The sequence below is a fragment of the Watersipora subatra genome, chromosome 4 (assembly GCF_963576615.1).
Source record: "Watersipora subatra chromosome 4, tzWatSuba1.1, whole genome shotgun sequence".
NCBI lineage: Eukaryota > Metazoa > Bryozoa > Gymnolaemata > Cheilostomatida > Watersiporidae > Watersipora > Watersipora subatra.
In genome coordinates, this window is record NC_088711.1 from 26,461,405 (window position 1) to 26,485,705 (window position 24,301).

At 35.0% G+C, this 24,301-nt stretch overlaps 2 protein-coding genes across 5 annotated transcripts in view; one reads left to right on the forward strand and one right to left on the reverse strand.

Moving 5' to 3' along the window:
* The window catches only part of LOC137392792 (SITS-binding protein-like), a 30,136-nt gene extending 19,734 nt beyond the window's left edge, over positions 1–10,402 (forward strand). For all 4 annotated transcript variants that reach the window (XM_068079120.1, XM_068079122.1, XM_068079119.1 and 1 more), the window contains 4 exons: positions 1,923–2,060; positions 3,780–4,229; positions 8,351–8,605; positions 8,747–10,402. In XM_068079120.1, the coding sequence (XP_067935221.1) occupies positions 1,923–2,060; positions 3,780–4,229; positions 8,351–8,605; positions 8,747–10,402 (2,499 nt within the window). The remainder of the gene's footprint in view (positions 1–1,922; positions 2,061–3,779; positions 4,230–8,350; positions 8,606–8,746) is intronic.
* A 770-nt stretch (positions 10,403–11,172) lies between these two features.
* Positions 11,173–21,304, reverse strand: LOC137392793 (syntaxin-18-like). Its single transcript, XM_068079123.1, has 12 exons — positions 21,242–21,304; positions 19,234–19,463; positions 18,842–18,909; positions 18,322–18,443; positions 18,124–18,201; positions 17,581–17,647; positions 15,847–15,974; positions 15,305–15,369; positions 13,598–13,656; positions 13,103–13,172; positions 12,835–12,915; positions 11,173–11,313 (listed from the first exon to the last, which is right to left on the reverse strand). The coding sequence occupies exons 2-12, from the start codon at positions 19,408–19,410 to the stop codon at positions 11,218–11,220; spliced, it is 1,011 nt and encodes a 336-aa protein (XP_067935224.1). The 5' UTR covers positions 19,411–19,463; positions 21,242–21,304; the 3' UTR covers positions 11,173–11,217.
* Positions 21,305–24,301: the final 2,997 nt, after the last annotated feature.

Consider the following 24,301-nt stretch of genomic DNA (forward strand, 5'->3'; position numbering starts at 1 on the left):
ACCGTATCACCATAAGAATGTTTGGGACTTGCTCATCAAATGTTCGAGTTTGAATTTTTCAAGGATTCACTTAAAGGTTGACTTGCAACAAAATTCACATTACAGTTATTTGGTATCAAAAGATTCACCATGTCTTACTCTGTTGTGTTGTAGGTGCAAAATATGTGGAAATGTGATTAAAAGCTCTTAAAAGCTCAAAAACGAAAAGCCGCCGTAGATTGGAATCAGTTTATTTCTCTGACGTTGTCATTACATTTGGTTATTGTTTTGTCACGTGATGTTCTCACAAGAATTGAAAGGCCAATAAAAGGCTCAATATAAAACTTCTCGTAGCACTAGTTTATGACAGACACTTCGGGTTTTACCGAAGACCCCGTATCAAATATAGACGCTCGCTACTTCACAGTTTTGTTTCGGCTTGGTCTAATCGTCTAGTCGTAATCTGATCATGTGACCCAATACTTCGCAAATAATTTCTGCAGCAATTTTCGATTATCACAGGTGGCCAACAGGCTCGTCATGATTATCAGACGATAGTATGTACTCCTTCGAGATAAGGTTAAAAAATTAAACGAATTTTTATGGTAAGTTAGAAGATATCAGTGCTAAAAGTGACAGCATTACAATGACAATAAAATAGACGCGTAAGAACAATAGACATGGTTTTATTGAATCGTGAAGTATATTTGTGAAAATATTTCGATGAATGAGGTTGCGTGAAAGTGTAAACAGAAGCCATCTTGTACAATTACGTCCCATTTGAGCCGTTTTAGAAGGAGATTCTAATCTACAGCGGTTTCGTGATGGCGGCGTTTAACTGTTCATTTTTGAGCTTTTATGAGCTTGTAATCACATTTCCACATATTTTGCACCTACAACACAACAGAGTAAGACATGGCGAATCTTTTGATACCAAATAACTGTAATGTGAGTTTTGTTGCAAGCCAACCTTTAAGATTGCGAGTAATAATAAATTATCGCTGTTACTAAAGATTGTCTACCCTTTTCCCCATCAGATAAATCAAGATGAGACAATTCTTAATTTCGTAAGCTCATTAGTTTGTTATTCATAGTACAGTAATATGCATTTGTTTGTGACCTTTCCATTGAATAGCTATCTAAATGTTTTAAAAGATGTTACTAGATCTCTTCCAATGGGTGCACTGAGTTCCATAATATTTGCAACTTGTAAGTTCCTCTTATATAATTTGTGTTTAATGAAATTATATAATATTCTCCTTCAAGGCTTTTTGATCAAGCTAACTAATCTCACCTGCTTTGGCTCATGTAATATATGTGTTACATATAAGCATCAGTGTATGGTTTCGGTTTAACCGTTATTCAAAAGATCCTTATCGGTTGCCTTTTTTCATTTATTAGTTATGCGTCTGGTAACCTTGCATATTGCCTGAGAATTGAGTAAGTACCTTATACCAGTGTGCCTAATCAATATTGTGTATAGATTGGTAGCCTAATCAATATTGTGTATAGATTGGTAGATATGATGGGCGCCAGCACATGTCTATGTTAAACCTACACATGTACTACTATAGATGTGTTTCTGTTATCAGCGTAAAATTCACTTCATGTTGTGGTTGTTCATTTGCACCAAATGCTTATATTGCCTGTAAAATAGATGTTTAGTTCATCTCCCTTTGTGACGACTGTAGTAGTTCGTAGGCCGTGACTGTAAAAGCAATGGTGCCGCTGTGGCTATATTTAGCTCTTACCTTTGACTTTAATATATTCTTTCTTACCATTCCCCAGGAAATTTCCTATTAGTTGATTGGATAAGATGCATGGTGATTAATTGCGATAGTGCCTATTGTCTGTAACAGTTAGGAGTCGTCAGGTGGGGCTATTGTATGGGAGGTTAGCCTCGCATCGACCAATGGTTTTTAGCGTTGCATATCTATTGGCAGGAAATAAGAAAGGAGGGCGTAGGAGGGGAGGTCTTTCACAGCATTGAGGATATCAATATCAAGCCCCGTACATTATCCAATGTCTCAAATGGTGACCAGAGCTTCTACAGTGCGCAAGACTTAGACAGCCCTTCCAAGGTAAGACGATTCCTTACATCTTCACAGTTGCTCATCTATGAACTAGTGGATTACACACGTGTTGTACGAGCTGTCATTTAACAAAGGCAATATTCTTAGTTTATGGGGAATAAAACTCGTGTTATAGTAAAAATATATGTCCGCAATTATTTCTGAGGAAGATTTTTCTTTTTTAGAATGTAATAATACCTCAGCACAGTTGTAAATAATTTATTTTCCTGATAAAGCTATGCACCTATTAGTAATATCTAATATAATATTATTTTTGTAGTAAAGACCATGGTGTAGTCTGGTGAACTGCACATTTTTCGTTAAGATGTAGTTCCTCCAGAGGTCTTACATGTTTCACATTCAACCAGTCGTATCTTAGTCCTGGGTAGTGAGGTTTTACAGTGAAAATTATAGCGCTCGCGCGCCTCCTCCTTTTTACTGCTTACATTTCATGTCCAAAAGCTTTGGCTGGAGGGCATCTGCACTCCTGCACTCCCTATATTGATTACATAAAGCTATGGATTTGCAATCTCTAGACTAGCATTATCGTCGCATTCTTAGCAAATGCAAGCATCAGTCTTACGCCATGCAGCATTTGGCTCAGGAAAGGCGTGCTAGTTATTCATCTGCTGTCAGGTGGGTGTGGCTAGTCTGTCTTTACGTAATGCATTTTTAATCGTAAAACAGAGAAAATGACACATTAAATTGTTAAAGATATCAAACGGCGACGTGTTAATGTTACGTTATTGTAGGATTTGTGTTAAATTGTGCTTTGGTAAAAGAAGTCATTCAATGGTTGCTGTTTCTATTGACTAACGATGAGCACTTGTCAGGCGAACAAAGCATAACTCATCTGTTGGCATCGTGTCTATGAGTCAGTTACCCTGTCTATGTGTCTCTCTTGTCATCTCAGCCCTTGCGTCGCTGTCATTGATATTCAGCAAAATGCAAATGGAGTGGGAGAATGCATTGCTACTATTGTCTGCTCCACCTATTTCTATTCATGTGTTAAAAGTTTACATTCCAATTCAACAAAATTGTTTTTGATAATTTTTACGAAGTTATATAAGAGTCAAAGAGGGGCACAAAGTGTTTACCCAGTATCTTCGCCAAGATATCAACTCTGCAAATCTCTGCTGATAGAGCGGGCATATTATGCTTATATATACACCTTATTTTTCATCAAACGATAAGCATAATGTCAATTTACATTTAAATGATATTTATCTCCAGCAAGAATTATTCCATTATTTGCATTTGAAAATGAAAGCAAATAATGTATGGGTCAGCAATAGTGCTAGCTAGATTGGAAAGTTTTAATTTCATGAATTGGGCGTTTCTTTTGTTGCTGGGGTCAGAAGGGGAGTGGTTGGGCGTCGGCTGACAGAATTGGTTTTATTCTTGCAAATTCTTGGTATACAAGATGCTACATACATAGCTTGGCATGCTCGTTATTTACCCCGAGTGGTTAATGCGTGCCCTCACCATATGCCACTGTCCTACAACCTTTATGCGAATTGAATCATTCTTGGTTTAGTGCAAATGTGACACAATACTGAGCAGACGGCCTCTATTCGTAAGTCTAGATCACATCCGTCGAGTTAAAAAATAAATTTCAAAGTTCCAGTTTAAAGTCAAACCCTGATTTTGAAGTCTACTTTGAAAAGTTTGAAATTGCTTTGAATGTTGTTTGATTCATAACCTTCATCTGTGTACTTTGTCTTATAGCATCGACTGAGCAACGGAGTATCGCATAAACACCTTCTACTAGATGTACCACATGAAATTGATTCTTCCACATCAGATCTGCCTAGCACTGTTTCCACAGTTCTTACTGCCTCTCCTGAGGAAGGTGTAGCGAAACCTAACCCTATCACCCGTCGCGGTGGAACCCACAAACTACAGTTTGATGACAGTTTCTACAAAAAGGCGACAGTGGAAATGAGGTCGGATAAGCAGGGTAACTCCGATGATCCTGATCTTGAAATATCTGTGCCCGTTCCTGGACTACCTAGTCACGAGGAGTATCACGAGACAATAAATTCAGCGTATGAAACCAACATAAGTATCAACAAACTGCTGAGAGAGCGACACAAGGGTTCACTGGCAGCCATGGGAAGATTTTTTGGCAGCAAGCAAAAAGAAGAGGAAAAGAGAAAAACGGAAGCTTCTATAATCGTAAGTGTTATTAATGGACTAGAGTCAGTGACAAAGAAGACAAATGATTTTATTAAATGCTGCCAATTATGTTCGAGAACAAACACACCGTATTCATAAAACTGGCTTTTAGTAATGAAATGAGGTAAACAATATGCAAAATATCTTAAAATTGAATCTTGGTGTCATATTACAATGTAATTAAAAAACTTATACTTTTAAAAAAGCGAAATCGCTATGTAGTTTTATGATTACACATCTATTAGCTAAAGTAACTATTGCATTACCAATTTGTGTAATAATTTTTGTCACTCAATGCCGATTTTCATTTAAGAAAGATAAAACTGGCTCACAATTTTTCTTTTTCAATTCCATTGTCAGTTTTTACCTTATGGGAGCCGTCAATTCCTAAACTAATTCCTTAACACAGATGTAATATTCAAGACATCTGTAGGGACTCACCCATCTAGACACAGATGTAATATTCAAGACATCTGTAGGGACTCACCCATCTAGACACAGATGTAATATTCAAGACATCTGTAGGGACTCACCCATCTAGACACAGATGTAATATTCAAGACATCTGTAGGGACTCACCCATCTAGACACAGATGTAATATTCAAGACATCTGTAGGGACTCACCCATCTAGACACCAATCTCTCTGCAACCAACCCTGCCTTATTTTGTATAAATCAAGAAGATTTTAAACAGTCAAGACTTTTATGTGGACTCGTACCTGTTTTCATTCACTATTCTACTATTCTTTCAGTTGTTAGTATCAGGTTAAATTCATAACATTATGGGTATTAAAAAATTGAGTAATATCAACGGAGCCATGTATTTATATTATTTGTTATTAAAGCTACATTCCATTTGTAGCTGAGGTAAACAATAGCACCTGGTGCACATTTAATAGGTAGGATTGACCAGGTTGTTAACCCTGGCTAATGTGAACACAACCTAGGGCATAACTACCATAAAGGAGGGGCATAACTACCATAGACAGAGGCCAGTGCATCATAGATGTTTAGCTTTTTCAACATCTCTATCAATTGGGTAAACACTTCGGTAAAAACCATTTATGCAATCACATGTGACAGTTTCAGAGGCAGTCGAAAGTGGCTCGTCGCACACATTCTTTTTGAAAGTCGACGTTTGCAGGGAAAGTATCACTAAATACGATCTGCTATTAGGAAAAATGTTATAATTTCATTTTTTTGTATGTAATAGTAAGCATTTGTAACTGCAAGAATTTTTCCTATCAATAACAAATCACCACATATTTCAAAGTTAACTTCTATGTAGCTAACACAGTGTGAAAACTAAACATAAATATGGATATAATAAAGCTAATCTTTTTTACCAAAAAGCAGTCATCGTTTGGCATTAATTAGAAATCCATATTGCTATACAAATGCACTAAAGAGCGGCATGTTTCTAATGCAGTCGTTACAGGAGGTTCACGCGGTATTGAAATGAAAATTAATTAATAATGTTTTTTGTTTACTCGGGTTATTATTCTATAACTTTTCTTATTTTCTAATTTGTATAAAACACAATGTATTAAGGGTATATTTTTGTGCCTTATGCTGAAAAATCGATTTTTTTCAGGCATTTCAGACAAAAATTAAATACAAAAATGGATTCTTTTTATAGCTACAATTTTCTCATCTTTATTTATCATCGAATACCTTTGGATAGCTTGAGTTTACAAATATAAACAAATCATTGTTAAGCACTTATTGAATCTATGAAAACAATTACACAAGGTATTCAGGTATTCATGGATGTATGCGATGTATTCTCTGTAATAATTAGCATGGGCTATTATAGTTTCATCAAAGTTTCATTGGAGTATGGTGTTAGCCTTTGATAAAGTGTGTTGGCTAGGCTCAGTATATTCATATCTTGGTTTGAAAACGTCTCAGATCTCCAACAAATCGGAATTCATACAGAAAATTCAACACGTTTTCGCTTCAGATGTCGACCAAAAATTCAAAACTCAGACACCATCAAGACAAAACGAAGGAACTTGGCGACATGGCTCAGTTGCCAACAGCCCTCTCCTTATTTTCAGTACTCAACAATCATATGAGCACATGTTCATTGTTGTTTACGAAATACTGACCGCATCTTGTGTTTTACTTCATGAATTATGTGCTTTTTAGTAGACAGTTTATGGTGTAAAACAATGTAAATTGCATCAAAAATTTATTTTCTAGTCCTAAAATGGATAAAATTTTGTATTGTTGGCAGTAGACTGCACGTCAGAAAAGATAACTCTGCATTAATTTAAAGTCCCTCGATGTATAAAAAATGGTTTCTCTGATCAGTTGAATAATAATTAAGCAACTTTTCATAATTTATTTAAACCATATGCGCTTTTCCTTGTCGGTTGGTATGAAGGAGGTACGGGCATTGTTGAACGATAGATACACATACATCCTTTATTACAGTATAAAACTCATCAAGTTTACTCGTATGACTATGTGGCCAAAATGGTATTAATATGATTCATGCGGTAACAAAGATCAATATTGTTGTGTTTATGTGTATCAGCGTTTTGCAGCCAACCTTGGTCATGTCATGTTTTACATACTTTATCAATGAAAATTGGTGAGAGTCACGGAGAATGTTTTCGTTATTTTCATTGCCAACACAGAAGTGAAGATAATGAACTTCTATGAAGACTGAGCAATCATTGCTTGTTCATTTTTAGATAAAACCACCTAGCCTTTGATGTGTATTACGTCGAAGCTAATAAAATCCATGTATAGTCAGTCATCTATTAGCACCACACGATGCCATCTAAACATAAGCATTGCACTACTGCAGTTTCTCAACCGTTAGTTTGAGACTTAAGAGTCTGTAAGTAGAGAAGTAGCTCAGGAAGCTTTTTAAATTTTCCTTTAGAAAACCTAAACACCCGGTTCTTTTTCATACATCCGTAGATTACATGATTTGCTGTGGTCATGTTAAACGTTATCCTTATTTGGTGGTTCCCTTTTTATTGTCTCATATGAAGTACTTACCTTACGGACTCAGTACAGAGATAATCAGTAATGACCGTAAAGGGCTCGCTCAATTAGTAGACTGATGAATACTTGGACAGCCAATATTAGTTGAGCGAGCACTTCATCTAACATTAAACGCACTTGAACGTTGAGGAGGTTTAGGAATGGGGTCGATCTGTTTAGCATAAAAATTGAACTGAACTCAATCTAAATAATCAAAAATTTAGAATACAAATATTTTTGAAATAGCAATAGATTTAGAAAAAACTCGCAAAATCAATGGTGTCACCATAAAAAGTCCGAAAAAGGTTATGGGTTTGAAAAAAATCATTCCAATTTATATGGAACGTAGTAATGTATATGATTGTAGAAAAGTGATTTTTCTCTTTATTCTAGCAGTGAAAGTATTATGGCGGAAACTGCTGTCAACAAAGTTGTAAAATTTTGAAATTGTTGCATTTAATTGTCATTTCCGAATGTCTTCGTCACAGGACCACAGTTTGGTTTTTTGCAAAAACTTAAGAACAATCCGTACCACTTCTTTGTATTTTTGATAGCCTGAGAACTACCTTGTCTTAATACCCATGCCTGACTCAGGCTGACTGTATGCAGAGATAGGTCCATCATTTAAATCTGACATGATTTTAGCCTGAACAGAGGAGCTTTTGTTTGCAAATGATGTCTTCTGTAATCCCACATATATAAACATCTACATATAATTTGCATCTGTTTGTGTGAAAGTAGAATCACAGATAGTTTTTTATGGAAGTTTACTTGCCTGTTTACGAAAGAATCAAAGTGTGCGCAAATTTAATAAAATAGAAATCACATTATATAATTCAGCGTTAGGCGTGGGAGTTGTTACCTAATATGAACAAGGCTTCCACATTTTATCTTGAATTTTAAAATATGCAAACGCTAGTAAGTTTGGGCAATATCAATGCCATCCGATAAAAACTACTACTGATAGCAAATATTCCGAATAGGACAAAACTACTTTTAGGAATTATCTACTCTTTTGTAGAATTGGAGGGAATGACTCCAATTAAACAGACATGCAAAACAATACTTTTGTGATGTTATAAGCTACATGGATTTTATCATAAAATTATTTATATTGTAGAAAGCTGCTGTGGTGAACAAGCCTAAAACAAAAAAGTGCTACCAGCGTCTGCGACCAATACATTTCTGTTTAGTATTTACATTCCTCGTGATAATCTCAGCCACAGTAGTAACTCTGGTCACAATCGAGTCCTCTCGAGCCAAACAATTTTCCAGCGAAGGCTATCACTTGGATTATAGGAGTCGTGAGCTATTTATATATGAGTGGACAACACCAGCAAACAGCATGTCTCTCACAGCAGACGTATTATTCAAGGTCAGTTGGTTTGCGCAAGCCTAACGCTGAAACTAAAAGAGTCATGTGAATGCTCATCATGTAGGAATTAAAGTGTAGATTAAAGAGTTATAGAAGTTGATGCTAGGTACGTGTTGGTTTACTATTTTATGTCTGTTTTAGGCCTATTTGGGAGTGAACATCTCTCCTGGGTTGCCAAATAACTGTACCAAGTCTCAGGCAAGCAGCTGCTACAGATGGCATGACGTCAGCGAGGTTATTTTTACATCTCATAATCTTGACAATGAAAGTTTCTGTCTGGATGTTCAGTGGACAAGCGATTCTTATAATCCGATGTTAGAAGACTGTATCGACATCAACCCACAGAATTATGGCTACTGGTATGGTGGCCATATTAACAGACGGACTCTATCACTTGGAAAAGATGACATTAATTTTACGATGTATCTACCGGGTGAGAAGTTTGGACATATGGCTGAAAGACTGTGGCTATCAACGAGCGGCATGGCAATTGTTGCCAACCATGACTTCCCATTGCACTTGCGTGTCGATGCTGCTCGCAAAAGACTCTGTTTGTCAAGCTGGTATGGCTATCAAGTGGGTCGTAGGAAGTTAAGCTACTCCGTCTGTCGTGCGAACGATTACAATGCAGTGCGTAAGCTTGTTTTGGATAAGTATTACCAAGCATTTACCCAAAAGAATATCACCAGCTCTACCTTGCTAGACAAGCCGCTATATTCAGTGGATGGGAAAGCCGATCTTCAAGAATTGCTAGATAGAAACATATCAAGCAGTTACATAATAGACAAAAGTTTAGATCGCAATATTATGGATGACTTGACTCTAAATCAACCCGTTTATGGCCTACGAGTATCTCCATATACATCTATATTGAAGCCATTTTGGGGAAATATATGGCTTGCCTCTACCGACATGGATGTACCAAGGTTATTCAATCTGAATGGAATCCCTCACCTTCTTTTAAATGCTTCCATTCCTAACCTTACTGCCTCTGTTAGCAAACTCGATACAAATGCAAGCCAAGATGTCCTTCTCTTCGCAACTAACCTTGCAAGTGGTGACATCCGTGGCCAGGAGTATTATGCATTCAACGAGTCGACAGACACTTTTCAGCCTTTTGTCACCAAGGTGCTATCATTAGTCACCTCAGCCAACCCTCGTTCTATAATGTCCAGCGTGGTGTCGGCGAACCAGAAACATCCTATTGTCACATATCTCGAGCCAACTGAGGACATCGGTGACAGAATTCGGCGAATCTTACATAGCTCTATGCTAGGCTATAACTTTATTAATGCTGGAGAGATCCCTGGCTCTCTCTCGGATGAGCAATTGATCAGAATTTTGCAGTTATCAATTTTTTTGCCTGTTACACACATTTCCAGTTCTGCAGCAAAACAAATGACTAAACCAGAAGTGGCAGAAGCTTGGGAGACCTGTATTGCGGCTCGTAAAAAATTACGATCCGTTTCTGCTATAGTTGAACACGTGGAGCAAGGAGATAAACTCTATCCGTTGTATGCGCCAATTTGGTGGAGAAATGATAGATTATCAGAAAACCATTTTGATCTTGTTGATCAGTTTATATTTGATGACCAATACCTAGTGGCGCCAATTATAAATGCCTCCGCTACGAAAAGGGAAGTTGTCTTCCCACCAGGAGAATGGTACAGGCAGCCAATTCCAAAAGACCTTGAGTTATTTGAAAGCTATCGAAATTTTTATAAAGGAAACCAAAAACTTGAGTTTGAGGTGGCAATCGGTGAGATGCTAGTCTTCAAGAGAGTAGAATACCACTAGTGCAATTAATATAAGTCTCGCTTATTCTACGTCAAGTATTCATGTCATAGCAGGGTTTCTGGCAATCAGCCTTGGCCAATTAGCTTTTGTAGCTTCTTTTTATGTATTTTTGTAAAATGAATGAATAGAATATTTTTTTGCAATTCATGGATCTATTGAAATTGTTGTATTGAAGATCACACAGACAATTTTAAGCAAGTCATAATCTATTTACTGTCATACAAGAATGGCATTTTTACGCATACCTAGAGGCAAGCAATTAAATATACCGTGTACACTTCTCAGATAGCCAAGTTTTAGTCTGTCAGACGCTCACGCTATCACAGTGCCCACCAATAGTGTTTGTACTTGAACAATATCCCAAATTAATGGATGCAAGTAAGACGCAATAACTATTACTTTCTGTTCGCCTAAAGATGGCCTTGTACACACGCCTATGATTTTTGGCTAAATTTCGTCTAGTTGAAAAGCACCATGAGCTTCTTATTTTAATTCATCCCCTTGGACTATTAAATAATATACATACCACAGGCGCAGTCAACATATTCCCAGACCATAAGATAAATCTAATTGATGCTAATTAAAGTATAACAGCTTTCAAGCTGCCATGTAGTACAAATCTAGAATCGCCTCTCCATTTTTGTGTCGTCGGTTTGTTCAGCTATCGAAAATAGTTTAATAGAGTTTTAAGATAGCAGTGTCACAAAAGCTAGAGCAAAGCTTGTCTTCCATTTATCGGTGACTTAGCAAGCTCTGTCAACAATTCATGCATAACATCTTCACTGAACTGGTTGATGTGATGCCTCGTAAGAGCCTCAGTCATTGTACCAGTCGAGAAAGAGCAGTGTGAAGGAGAGAACACAGATGGCAAATATAATCCACACTCTCATACCAGCGTTGTTCTTCATGGCCTAAAATAGATGGGGAATATAACTCTTCAAAAGACCAACGTTGTTCTTCATAGCCTAAAATAGATGGGGAATATAATCCTTTCCGGGACCAGAATTGTTCTTCGTTCCTACGAAAAAAAACTTTGTGGTACTAAATATATAAATTCTAGTCATAAAAATTGTTTCGAATTTGGTAAAATCAAATGGCAACCAATATTTGATATTGTTTATTCCTGCCAGGTACGAATTGGTGAACGCATAAAAACGGATAAATTCTGAAAAAAACAAACAAGGACATCGCAAGCATCACTGATGCATTTTAAGAAATAAACATGATAACCAACAAAAAACTTGTGATTTACCACAAACTCAAAACAATCTCATTTTGGGACAGATGTTTAGACGTTTTATATGAACTCATAAGTAAAAATAGCTTTGATAGTAGATAGTAACTAGTAAATAAAACAATATTTTACTCAAATAGATTGAAACCATGAATAAGCAGTATAAAACTAAAATCAGGTATCAACTCATTTACGGTGCATTCAGAGTTTATATATATAGAGATAAACAAGCGTATGACAATTGAATTTTAGTCATGTACCCCTCAAATCTGTACTGGTCAGTAGCTATTGCAGTGATTAGGTTAGACTATCCTAGGGGAGGAGTGAGTTGTACACACCTCATTGCCTAAGATCCTTGTCAACATGTAATGTTTATAGGTTACCACAACTAATGTAAATATGTTGTTACTGACTCGTATGACGGTCTTTTTCTAATGAATAGAGTAATTATCATATCAATCACTTGGTGCTGAAAGTGGAAGGTGGAGTAAACTACAAGTACATTGGTTTGCACTCATTAGAGCATTCATCATGCCAGAGCCAATAATAGATATTTTTCATGGGTCCCACAGAGGTTCCACGTCACGTAAGGAATTTGAATGCATCATTTGACAGGTCTGTTATTTTTACGTAAAAGGACAAATTCAAGTCCTGCTTTGCTCTGTTGGCAACATTATTACTAAAATCGTTTAACACAATATTTTTTTCTCATTACTTTGAATCTATAGAAAGTGTTGACTGTTTTCTTATCTCAATAAATCAATAATTTGAAAAAACACTACTACCCCCTGCCATAGTGCCATACTTCTGAGTGTTCACTAAAAATTACATGTACATGTATGACGTCTCATTTCGTGTATTACTAAGTCTAAGTGATAACTGTAGAGATCACGGTCAGTAGCAACAATAGATAATTCGACCTCGCGTGTCTGAGAAATTTTAACAATATTTATTGCTTTGCAATGTTTACTGAAAATTTACTATATATAACTTTTTTAAACATTTAAAGTTTATAGCAATAATATTTACTAACTTCTTCTAAATTGGTGTAACATTATTGCTGTATAAATTAAGTAAGCTGGAGCAATCATTCTCTTGTAAAAACTTTCAAAAGCACTTATTTTGCGTGTATGAGGATAAAGTCACAGTCAATGCAGAAAAGTACAAAGATACTAACAATAGCAAAAGTATTGCCTACCTCTCGTATGTCATCATTTCCTTGCACAATATTTTCTGTCGAATGAACCATTGTATCCCCTATTCTGCTGATGTCAACATCCTGAAAATGTAAGTTTAATTCAAAGATTTTTCCTGATGCAAGAATAATAAAATGCTTCATTATATAACAGGCATTGGAACCCACAACAGAACCTCGGCTACAAAAATAATCACTGTATCAAAAATGACAAGACCGCTACCATAGCAACAACAAAAAATAGGAAGGTGAGTTTGTGAGATCTACGTACCTGTTCTAGAACCTTTTCAGTGAATATGTCCTGCAGCTTTGATATCTCAACCACCTTCCCTTCTATGTGTCTGCAGTTTGAAAAGCATGTTAATGGATGCCATGCAACAGTAACGAATTTTGACGGAAATGCTAAAAAAATTGTAATAGCCAAAAATAACTTGTGAACTGCAAGATTTTACACATGCAATAGAGTAATACTAGATCATACAGTAGGTGGTGTAACAAAACCTGCTAAAAAACAACTCTTTGTGATGATATTGCAGCTCATGAAATCGTAGAGGGAAAGATGTATTTTGTTTATTGAATCAGGTTGACAAAAAATGTTAGAGATTGTTGCAAAATGAAGAATAGTTTTAAGAATAGACCACACTTAACATCACAAAAAGATTTTTGCAAGAAAATTGTCGCTACTTGTCCAATGTCTTCTTACCAACAAAACTGATAAATATTTATTAGCCTGAGCTCCACTAAACCCGTGTACAACCAAACTTACCTCACTTCTTCCATTGTACTGTTCATTTCGTCATACAGCTGTTCATTCTCTAACTTGAACTAAAAATCAATTATGTGGGTCAATTATGTGGGTCAATTATGTGGGTCAATTATGTGGGTCAATGATGTGAACATGTCTGTGTATGTATAGGACACACATATTGTACATTACATATACCTATGCATATAAATCAATTATGTGGGTCAATGATGTGAACATGTCTGTGTATGTATAGGACACACATATTGTACATTACATATACCTATGCATATAAATCAATTATGTGGGTCAATTATGTGGGTCAATGATGTGGGTCAATGATGTGAACATGTCTGTGTATGTATAGGACACACATATTGTACATTACATATACCTATGCATATAAATCAATTATGTGGGTCAATTATGTGGGTCAATTATGTCAATGGTGTGAACATGTCTGTGTATGTATAGGACACACATATTGTACATTACATATACCTATGCATATAAATCAATTATGTGGGTCAATGATGTGAACATGTCTGTGTATGTATAGGACACACATATTGTACATTAAATATACCTATGCATATAAATCAATTATGTGGGTCAATTATGTGGGTCAATGATGTGGGTCAATGATGTGAACATGTCTGTGTATGTATAGGACACACATATTGTACATTACATATACCTATGCATATAAATCAATTATGTGGGTCAATTATGTGGGTCAATTATGTGGGTCAATGATGTGAACATGTCTGTGTATGTATAGGACACACATATTGTACATTACATATACCTATGCATATAAATCTCAATGTTTGTCTTTTGTTTGTTGGTTAGTCTGTCCATGTGTCTAGCTATAGTGATAAAGTTTTAAGACCAAAAAATCTGCTTCGCAGAGGTTTTGATCTCAGAACCTCCAGGTCTGGAGGCAGCTAGCTTGCCTATTAGACTACATGTCCAATTGAGCATAGCTATCAATAATAGTAAAGATATTAACTACATCGGTTAAAATACACATAATGACATTGCGTCAAACGTAACGATTAGCAGCTGGCATCACGACTGAAATCGCGGAGTTGCACGGGTAATATAAACAGCTTCTAAACAGTTGCAGGTAATGTAGTGTGAAGGTGATGTAGTAGCTAAGATAATGTAGGCTATGTAAGGGTTATAAGTTTTTTTTATTACCAGTGCAACGCAGGGCATCCATCTAGTAATACTGTATATTAATTATATAAATATATAATAGTATACTGTCTGTACTCAAATGCAGTAAGAACTCATGCTAAATGGTGAGAACTGTGCTAATCAGCAATTTCACTTCTCTACTGATTCAGCAGGTCAAACAATGCTCTAAATCTCTAGCCAGGCACCCGTACAACTCACTCCTACTTGTAACTAATATTCGTTTTAGGAAAAGAACATCTAATTTGGTAATTTTGCAATTTAAAACTTTTTTTGTGTCACTGAAGAGGGGTGTAGGCAAAAACAAGTTTTATAAATCATCATCAACCGCACAGAAGCTTCCTTTCACCTTTCAAAAGAGTTACTGCTCTGCCCAAGTTACTTCAATCCTGATTTGGTTACAAGTGTTACAAACTTAACTATGGCGCAGCCTGCTGCGTGAATCATAGTCAAACTTATGGGTAGATTCATAAATATTTGTGTTTATTAAAAAAATAACATCTCACTGTAGATGAATGCGTTACTCACAAGTTGTGCCTCTTCAGTTGTTATTTCTTCATCTACCGGCTCAGAAAACATCTCTTCTGGCCTCGCTGTGGATAGAAATGGTTCAGTTCATTGCACAAGTTGATGATATGCAAAATAAAAGGCATGTTGCAGCTGCTGAGAATATCAGACAACTAAAAGATTTTTGTACTACATCGAATAAAAGATGCATCCATGCATGTGGTTATAAAAACAACAATAAATTCTAATCAACTCACTTCACTTCTATGAAACTCAGGTTTAAAGTAACAGAAAAATTGAGGTGCCCAAGCCAAGTATCTTGTGGACAACGATGAATTCTGTAATTGTGACTTTAAATATGGTATGAATTTTTTTACTCACACAAATTTGCAAATTTTCCAGACCGGTTTTCTCTGAGATGCTAAAGCCTTGTGACCACAGCGTCAAATTATATATACATACACAATGTTGGTAAAAGAAATTGGTCATTGGTACTGCGCTATTTTTGAGCTAACTCACATGTCAAGTAATGTCACACATTGCGAGCACGTGGTAAGTTATACCTTGTACTGATTGAGCAGAACTTTGTGTTAAAGCAGACGCGCTGTCTGAATTTATCGAGGAATTAATGGGAGAGCTAGATTTATCGTCTTTTCTTGACACATGGGGGCAAGATAACTCCAATCTACTCCTACAACGATATTAAAAATAATGGTAAACTCCAATGTGACAAACATTGAAATGTGGTCACGCTTCTGATCATTTTATTATCTTACTAGCTGTGCTACCCGACAATGCCCGGGTAATAAAAAGTCTTTGGTCAGAATATTGATTTGTATTTAACATATAACAACATTTGCCATTCTGACTTTCAAACTATACATCATGAGAAAAGTGTCAGTTGAAATAATTCAATAGAAAATAAAAACAACAGTAAAGGTTTTCAAACTTTGTCAAACAACTTTTAAACTCATATTTCCTCATATCATGAGAAAAATGTTTCGTGCAGGTGAAATAAATTAAAAAAATAAAACGACTATAAAAAGGTTTAGATGTACATGTAAATGTGAAATTATTAGCAAGTAATAGCTCGATTAAGTCTGTTTTGCTACGATTACAATAAAAGATGATTCGGTAATGATACAATTAATACGAACTGAGAAAACAAAATAAAAATCCTGAATATGTTGAATTAATAATAAAAATTCTTGCATAGAAGCGTGTGTATAACAAAGGTTACTGTGCTACCAGAAGCTATCCATCAAAATTTTGAATACGGAGACATCCTACGAAGACTCTTTCCACAAAGACAATGTAATTGTCCGCACGGGAAAAATTGGCCTTGACCCCAGATATAAAAATTAAACCTTACAAAAATATTTCTTAACAGGGGCATCGGTAACGCGTGGCTGCATCGGTAAAATAATCAGCGTGCCCTATAGCTATATCTATAGCTGGACGCACATACCAACACTTAGAAATATATATAGATTACATATAACACACTTAAAATAAAACTACAACTAAAACCTATTAGGTGTAAAAAGTGCAAAAAAATTAAAAATGGTACTTCAAAGTCATAGGCTTCCGTTTGGGTCATCAGATTTTGCATCAATCTCAACACGATAGTGTGGTAAGTATTTACAAGAGATTTGAGCAATCATTTTCAACATAGAAATGGTTAAATAAGTACAATATAAATCTAATTACGTAATATACAATTGATTCATATAATTAAATAATTAATATGAACCAAGTTTTGTTCAGTGCAATTTTTTCTCACCAATTTCGCAGTAGAGCTATGGAATGTGTTTGCCCAACTCCCAGGTGTATGGGGAAGTTGCATGGGGCATAGTAGCATCAGTTGTTGCATGTATTGTGTTTTTAAAGGTGTGACGATTCATTTTAGAGTTTTTTAGAGCGATTTTCAAACATCCAACCAGTTGCTGCTAACACTTCAATGTATAAAACAGAAACATTCAATTTTGCTGAGTCAAAACAACTTGCTGTGATTAATTGACCAATAACAGAAAGTACTTTTAAGGATTACAACTTTTCATTTATTAGTGTTATATGTTTATTTCTTGTCAGCATTAGCTGTTTCATAAAGTACTTTATTGGCTGATGGAAAAATCAAACAAACATCGGTTTCCAGAGTGCAATACGACTTTGGGAAATACTTCCCAAAGTCGTATTAAATCAAATATACTGACTATAGCAGCTGCCATTAAAACTACAGTTAACGGGAACTCAGGAAATGACCAGCAAAGTTTAAGGCTGTGTGTATTGATACTCACATCCTCTGTTTGTCAACAGCCCTCTTTACCCTGATAGCTCTTTGCTCGGAGTATATCTGACAGACCACTGAAACAGAAATCCCTCCAACATACAAGGCCTTTTCGTTCAAATCATCTGTGTGCTCAAACATTTTATTGTAACACAAAAGTTTACATAACTTTACATGGTTTTCATGAGCACAGCATCAACTTATAAATCGTTTAGACCGCAACAAAGCAGCAAACAAATGACACCTGCGTTGGTTGTCTAAAGTGTCGCAACTAACACCATAAAAAACCTTCAGCCATGAGCTGTGCTTATACCTGTCATGACAAGGTGGCATGTATTTGTTTATCATTTGACAAAACACGTAATAAAATGAATTTAAAGATGGAACTATCTCTTAACTGATAACTGAAAGTAAAAACCAACATAATATATCCCGACAGTGCTCAGCAAGAAACACTATCACGACGAGCAGCGCCAAGAGTACCAACCATCACTTGGTATAACGCTTTGTGATGACACACAGTATCAAGATCACCTGCTATCACTTGACATACCTTTTAAGTACTCGGCAATCATGTTAAGAACCAAAGTTCTATGCTCTCTTTGCTGAGGGGAGAGATGCTTGTGCAATGCTGAAAATATGAAAGCAATGTCTCACCAGGCAGTTAATTTTCCTGACCACACAAACATTGTACAGATCAGACCATGAATTCTTACACGGCATCTTAAATTGTGTGGAAGTCTAACCCTACCTTCAGCTCTGTACGCTGCAAGAGTATCATTACATAATTTTATGTAATTCATAGCATCCGCGTCAATCATATCACATTCTTCCTCGGACATCTTTGCAATGCCTCCCGGCAGGGGAATCTCACTGAAGCAGACACAAATACTGCTTGACAAAGTAAGCGGTAGTTAATGCAAAGGTTCAATTGGTGTTGAGGTGCTGCAGGTATTTCGTGTCATGTTTAAGGGTTTTAGTTCATCGCTGGCTAGACTAAACAGTGACAGAGGGAATGCTTCTCATGGCTTGTTGTAGATCTTCAGCTCTCAATGTTCACAATTGCATCAATTATATTCACAGATGATAATTTACAATTTTGTTGAAATCAATTTGTGTCAATATGCCTAAAGCAGGATTGTTATCATAGACTTAAATATGACAAAGTGTAACTACACTAGATGTGTTACCATTGACTTAGATATGACTAGGTGTAGCTATAGGTGCTAGTTTCATATATACCATGACATACTAACTGTAAACATTCATACCTAGAAGCTGCCATGTAAGCTTTCCTGTTTTTTATTAGAAATGTACGTAGATTCGTAATATTTGTGACCTAAAAAATAAACAATAACACCAACAAGTAGCAATAAAATTTTGAGCAAAATATCCTTGCTCCACATAAACTGCCTTCTGCTAGTTCCACCATAGACAATAGCCAAGCCATGTCAAAGGATGCAAAAAATTCAAAGATTCACACCATTTGAGGGAAGATAACAGCCAGTGTCATGTAGGTATTTCAACATTACACCAAGTAGATGTACCGATCTTCAATAAATGATTGAACCAGTCTAAACATATAAAAAAAATTGTAAACTCAATCAGAGAGAGTAACACTGACTGGTTTATACAAATACTTATGTGAAACGTGTTTACTCACAACTCCTCTAGCTTTTTCTGAAAATTTGTTATCCCGATTGTCGCCTATGATTCCATTTGGTTTCTTCGCAGGTTTTGATTGTTGATCTCCCATAGCAGTCTGTATAGATGCGACATCCTTATGCCGCACTTTCAACATCTTCACTGTTGATTTAAACACTCCAGTCACATCTGCCATTTTTTATAAACTTTGGATTTTATCTGCTGTTGCAAGTATGTTTTTGATAACGCCTGCAAGATGATAAACCAAGTCAACATGGGCTACAAAAAAATCATAGCCAAATTCTAAACCAGCTGATGTACTAAAAGGCCAGAAAAAAGAAAACAAGGCAGTATACTGAATATGGTATTTGAGTGAATCTTCTGAAAAGGCAAAAAAACTACTAGTCCACTTTTAGGTTTGAACATCAAGCGTCTGATGATAGCCGTTTGAAAGTGAATAAAGTATCTGAAAAAATGAGCCACATATACTGTCTCAGAGAATATCTGCTGCAGCCATCTTTAGAGACATGCCAATGCCTCAAAAGATTGCATAGAACAGTGTTATAGGGCTACATGAGAGTCTCGGCAAAAGAGTGAAAATAAAACATGACTAAAGTGCTTGCACTATCGCAGGACGCATCGAATCTTCTAGATACCCTTCTAGACAGAGCTTTTTAAAAGAATCGTTTCTATTTTAATTGACTTTGTGATAATGTATAGTTGTAATGGGTATCAGAATGAATTGTACTTTATGTCAGTTACAGCTATGCAATGTATCCACAAAGCACTGGGAACACAACTATCAAAGAAATATGAAAAGCACTCTAAACATAAAAAAATAAACTTCTCGTTTTTGTTAATTTTAGTTTGTTGTTAAAAACACAAATGTTTATAGAGCATAATACTTCTTAGAAAAATTGTAAAAGCATGTATTTCAATGCTCATTATAATCATTAATGAACCATATATGGCCATATATGCACAATATTTTGATGCCTCAAAGAGTGTCAGAATATGTAGGAAATGTGTGTATATCATTGAGTTTTATAAATTGTTGACAGTAGGATATCCAAAAGTAGGCCACCATTTGAAAGCATTTTGTTATTGTGAAGTCATAAAGCAGTTTTTTATGTGTGCAGAAAAATTTAAGAACCAAATTAATGGCACCAAGCAAAGCTAACTGGAGCTTCAGTTGGTGGTTTGTATGTACAGGCACTGTAAACATATAGATAGATATATATGGTGACATAACAACATTTTCCTCTTATCCATGCATTCCACTGCATCTATCCATTAGTATGTTTGTGGAATAAATGAAGTCTTATTTAACCCATCCATCAAGGCATCGCAATACTTGCAAGCGTCACCAGTTTGATTGTCTTCAATTTTTGAGTGACTCTCAAATAATATGCAGTGCATTTGATTAGCTAGGTAACGTATATTCAAACAAGTGCTAAAATGATCAGCAAGGCAAGAAGCTGACCACATTATTGGTGATTGGGTGTGCAATTTCTTATGAAAGTCAAACTAAAAAGAATGACCAAAGCATTGTAGAAAGTAAAACTGATTTCAAGAGTGTTCTCAGTTATTGTGATTTACTATCATGCACTGTCGCATTAGGTCATGGTAAAACAGGTGTAATATCAATAATATACAGCCCTGCAGTTGTGGGGGCTGTATATCATTGGTAATATTATCAAAATAGTTATATTTGATGTTTAATCCCTGATTTGAAAACTGATTTAATCCCAGTACCAAAAGTTTGTGACTGTAATTTAATGCATAGATTGGTGTTTTAGGCAGCTTGTAGTGCACCTTTGAAAATCCTTAGTTGAATGGACAGAAAAATTTCCACTTCTAGATTCTTTCTCAAAATAATATGTAAAATAGGGCAAGACATTCTTGGACGAAACTTTCTCTACCGAAAATATTGAGCGACCAAAATTACCTAATACATTAATAAACTGTTGTTTACAAAATTTCGTGTACTACAAATACAAATGAGAAAAACCTATGGCAAAGAGTACCTAAAATATAAACTTTGACACACGTCGATAATTTGTGAATTCACTCCACGTCCTGCCTACATTAGCCCGAGTTTGTTAATACGACTTTTGCTAACGAGTCAAACTACGTGCTATTTAGATTTTATCCGTCAAAAAATTTGGATAATAACGTACGACCGCTGTTAGATTAGAAGTTATCTTCTCAAAGTAGATAAGTCCCAAAGTACCTTCGTTCAAAAAAATTAACGTATCACTGCCATCACTAGCTGCAAACAGTAATCTCTCACTAGACTTTCATTTATTCACGATGAGTTTCAAATGTATAGAATTAATAGAAACTTAAATACTATTAAAACCTTTAGACATTATGGTAGTATACTATTACAGTGTTGTATAGTAACAGTATAAATCTATGCTCATAGATAATAATATATATATATAAAGTTTCAGTTTCAACATTAGACTTTAGTGTGATCATTTGCATTTTTAGGAAATTAAGCATTTTACCTACTAGTACTTGTTTAGTATACTTACAACTTTTTAAGGGTATTAACTGTATTAGGTATTTTATCACAAAAATACAACGCGTTTACAGCTTGTTTGTATGTACTTCATCAAATATATTTGTAGTTGATCAAACAAAGATGTAAATATGGATTTAGTTCAATTTATTTGCTGATAATACATATAAAGCTTAAAAGTTTTGTCAGTCTGTCCGAAAAGTTTGCCTAATAAATTCCTTTAGTTTTGGCATAGCATTACCGTTAGATGTTTGTTATTAAAAGCTGTGTTGCTGTGTGAAATGAGTTGCTTACAAAGAGTTCAATGACAGAACATGGCAGTTTATCTGATAGATATTATATTTTATTGTATTATATTTTACGTATTATATTGTATAGCCTATAGATATGTTGTTTTTAAAATGCAACGGGGTAACCAATAACAAACTTACAAGGGTTTTGTTAACCAATGCTTTTTCTGCAAGTTTCTCAGTGAATTCTCTATATATTCTTCAATTATAAACAAATTGTGATGTTTTTGTTTATCAACCTTTAGCCTGAATTTAGCTTGATTGTAGCCGTGTTATAATAGTTACAACTTTGGGAAGTTGATGAGGAAAATCAAGCTGAACAGATATAAAACAGGAATAGGAAAAAATCGAGAAACTTTAAAAGAAAGTTGGTATTTGGATTAGACGTGAGTTTGAAAAAGTATGTGAATTATTTGGAAATGAAACCTAAAACTACAAACAATCATGCCACATATAGCAAGCATATTGAAATGTATATAACAGTTTATACAAACAGACTGACGCTTATCTGATTCTGTAAAGCCTTACGTATCTAAAACTTAATAACAACACAGGCTATATTATTAAATTATTATTAAAGAATGTTGTGTGAGCTCTTGAAACTAGACTCCAGGCATAAGCTATAAAATTTCAATGTTAGAGTAAGTTCCTAACTAAAAGATGTGTTATACCAGCGTTATACGTTATACGTTATACGTTATACGAAGACGTGGTATTTACAACGCTGACAGGCTGTTTCTTGATTGCCATCTTCAACCTTGGCTCCTCAGGGATTGAGTATCCATACAGGCATAGTTTATATAACTAAAGTAATAAATATATGCAACAGCATGATGTCACCAACACTCTTTTTAAGCCTAAGCAATTACAAGAAGTTTTAGGATTCGAAGGTAGTTTGTTGAACTTTTATATATTTTGTAAGTTTTTTATATTAAACTTTATTTCCAACAAAGCAAATAAGTTGCTTACAATCGCTTCATTGACAGATAATGGTAGCTTGTTTGATAAATATTATATAGTATTATATTATACTGTATTGTATAGCTTACAAATGTTCTCCGTTTTTGAAATGCGGCTTGGTAACCAATTTGCAAGCGTTTGTCAACTAACGGTTTTTGTGCAAGTAACTCCCCAGTCAAATCTCTACACTCTTTATTCTTCACAATATTCAACTTACAGTATACAGCTCTATACATGTAATATACAGCTCCACAGTATACAACTCTATACATGTAATATACAACTCTGCAATATACAACTCTACAATATGCAGCTTTACAATATACAACTTTATGATATACAACTCTATACATGTAATATACAACTCTACGATATACAACTCTGCAATATACAACTCTACATTATATAACTCTATAATATACAACTCTACGATATACAACTCTACGATATACAACTCTATAATATGCAACTCTACAATATGCAACTCTATAATATGCAACTCTACAATATATAACTCTACAATATACAACTCTATAATATACAACTCTACAATATACAACTCTATAATATACAACTCTACAATATACAACTCTATAATATACAACTCTACGATATACAACTCTATAATATACAACTCTACAATATACAACTCTACAATATACAACTCTACGATATACAACTCTATAATATACAACTCTACAATATACAACTCTATAATATACAACTCTACAATATACAACTCTACAATATACAACTCTACAATATACAACTCTATAATATACAACTCTACGATATACAACTCTATAATATACAACTCTATAATATGCAACTCTACAATATACAACTCTACAATATACAACTCTACAATATACAACTCTATAATATACAACTCTACGATATACAACTCTATAATATACAGCTCTACGATATACAACTCTATAATATACAACTCTATACATGTAATATACAACTCTACGATATACAACTCTACAATATACAACTCTATAATATACAACTCTACGATATACAACTCTATAATATACAACTCTATACATGTAATATACAACTCTACGATATACAACTCTATAATATACAACTCTACGATATACAACTCTGTAATATACAACTCTATACATGTAATATACAACTCTACGATATACAACTCTATAATATACAACTCTACGATATACAACTCTACAATATACAACTCTACGATATACAACTCTACAATATACAACACTACAATATACAACTCTACAATATACAACTCTATAATATACAACTCTACGATATACAACACTACAATATAC

What these genes read in the sequence shown, in the direction of transcription:
- LOC137392793 (XM_068079123.1), bottom strand. Translation starts at nt 19,410, where the DNA reads ATGGCAGATGTGACTGGAGTGTTTAAATCAACAGTGAAGATGTTGAAA. An exon ending in GCTGTTGACAAACAGAGGAT is followed by an intron (nt 15,975 to 17,580) that starts GTGAGTATCAAT and finishes ATATCGTTGTAG; the next exon opens with GAGTAGATTGGAGTTATCTT. An exon ending in AGTACAATGGAAGAAGTGAG is followed by an intron (nt 13,173 to 13,597) that starts GTAAGTTTGGTT and finishes TTCAAACTGCAG; the next exon opens with ACACATAGAAGGGAAGGTGG.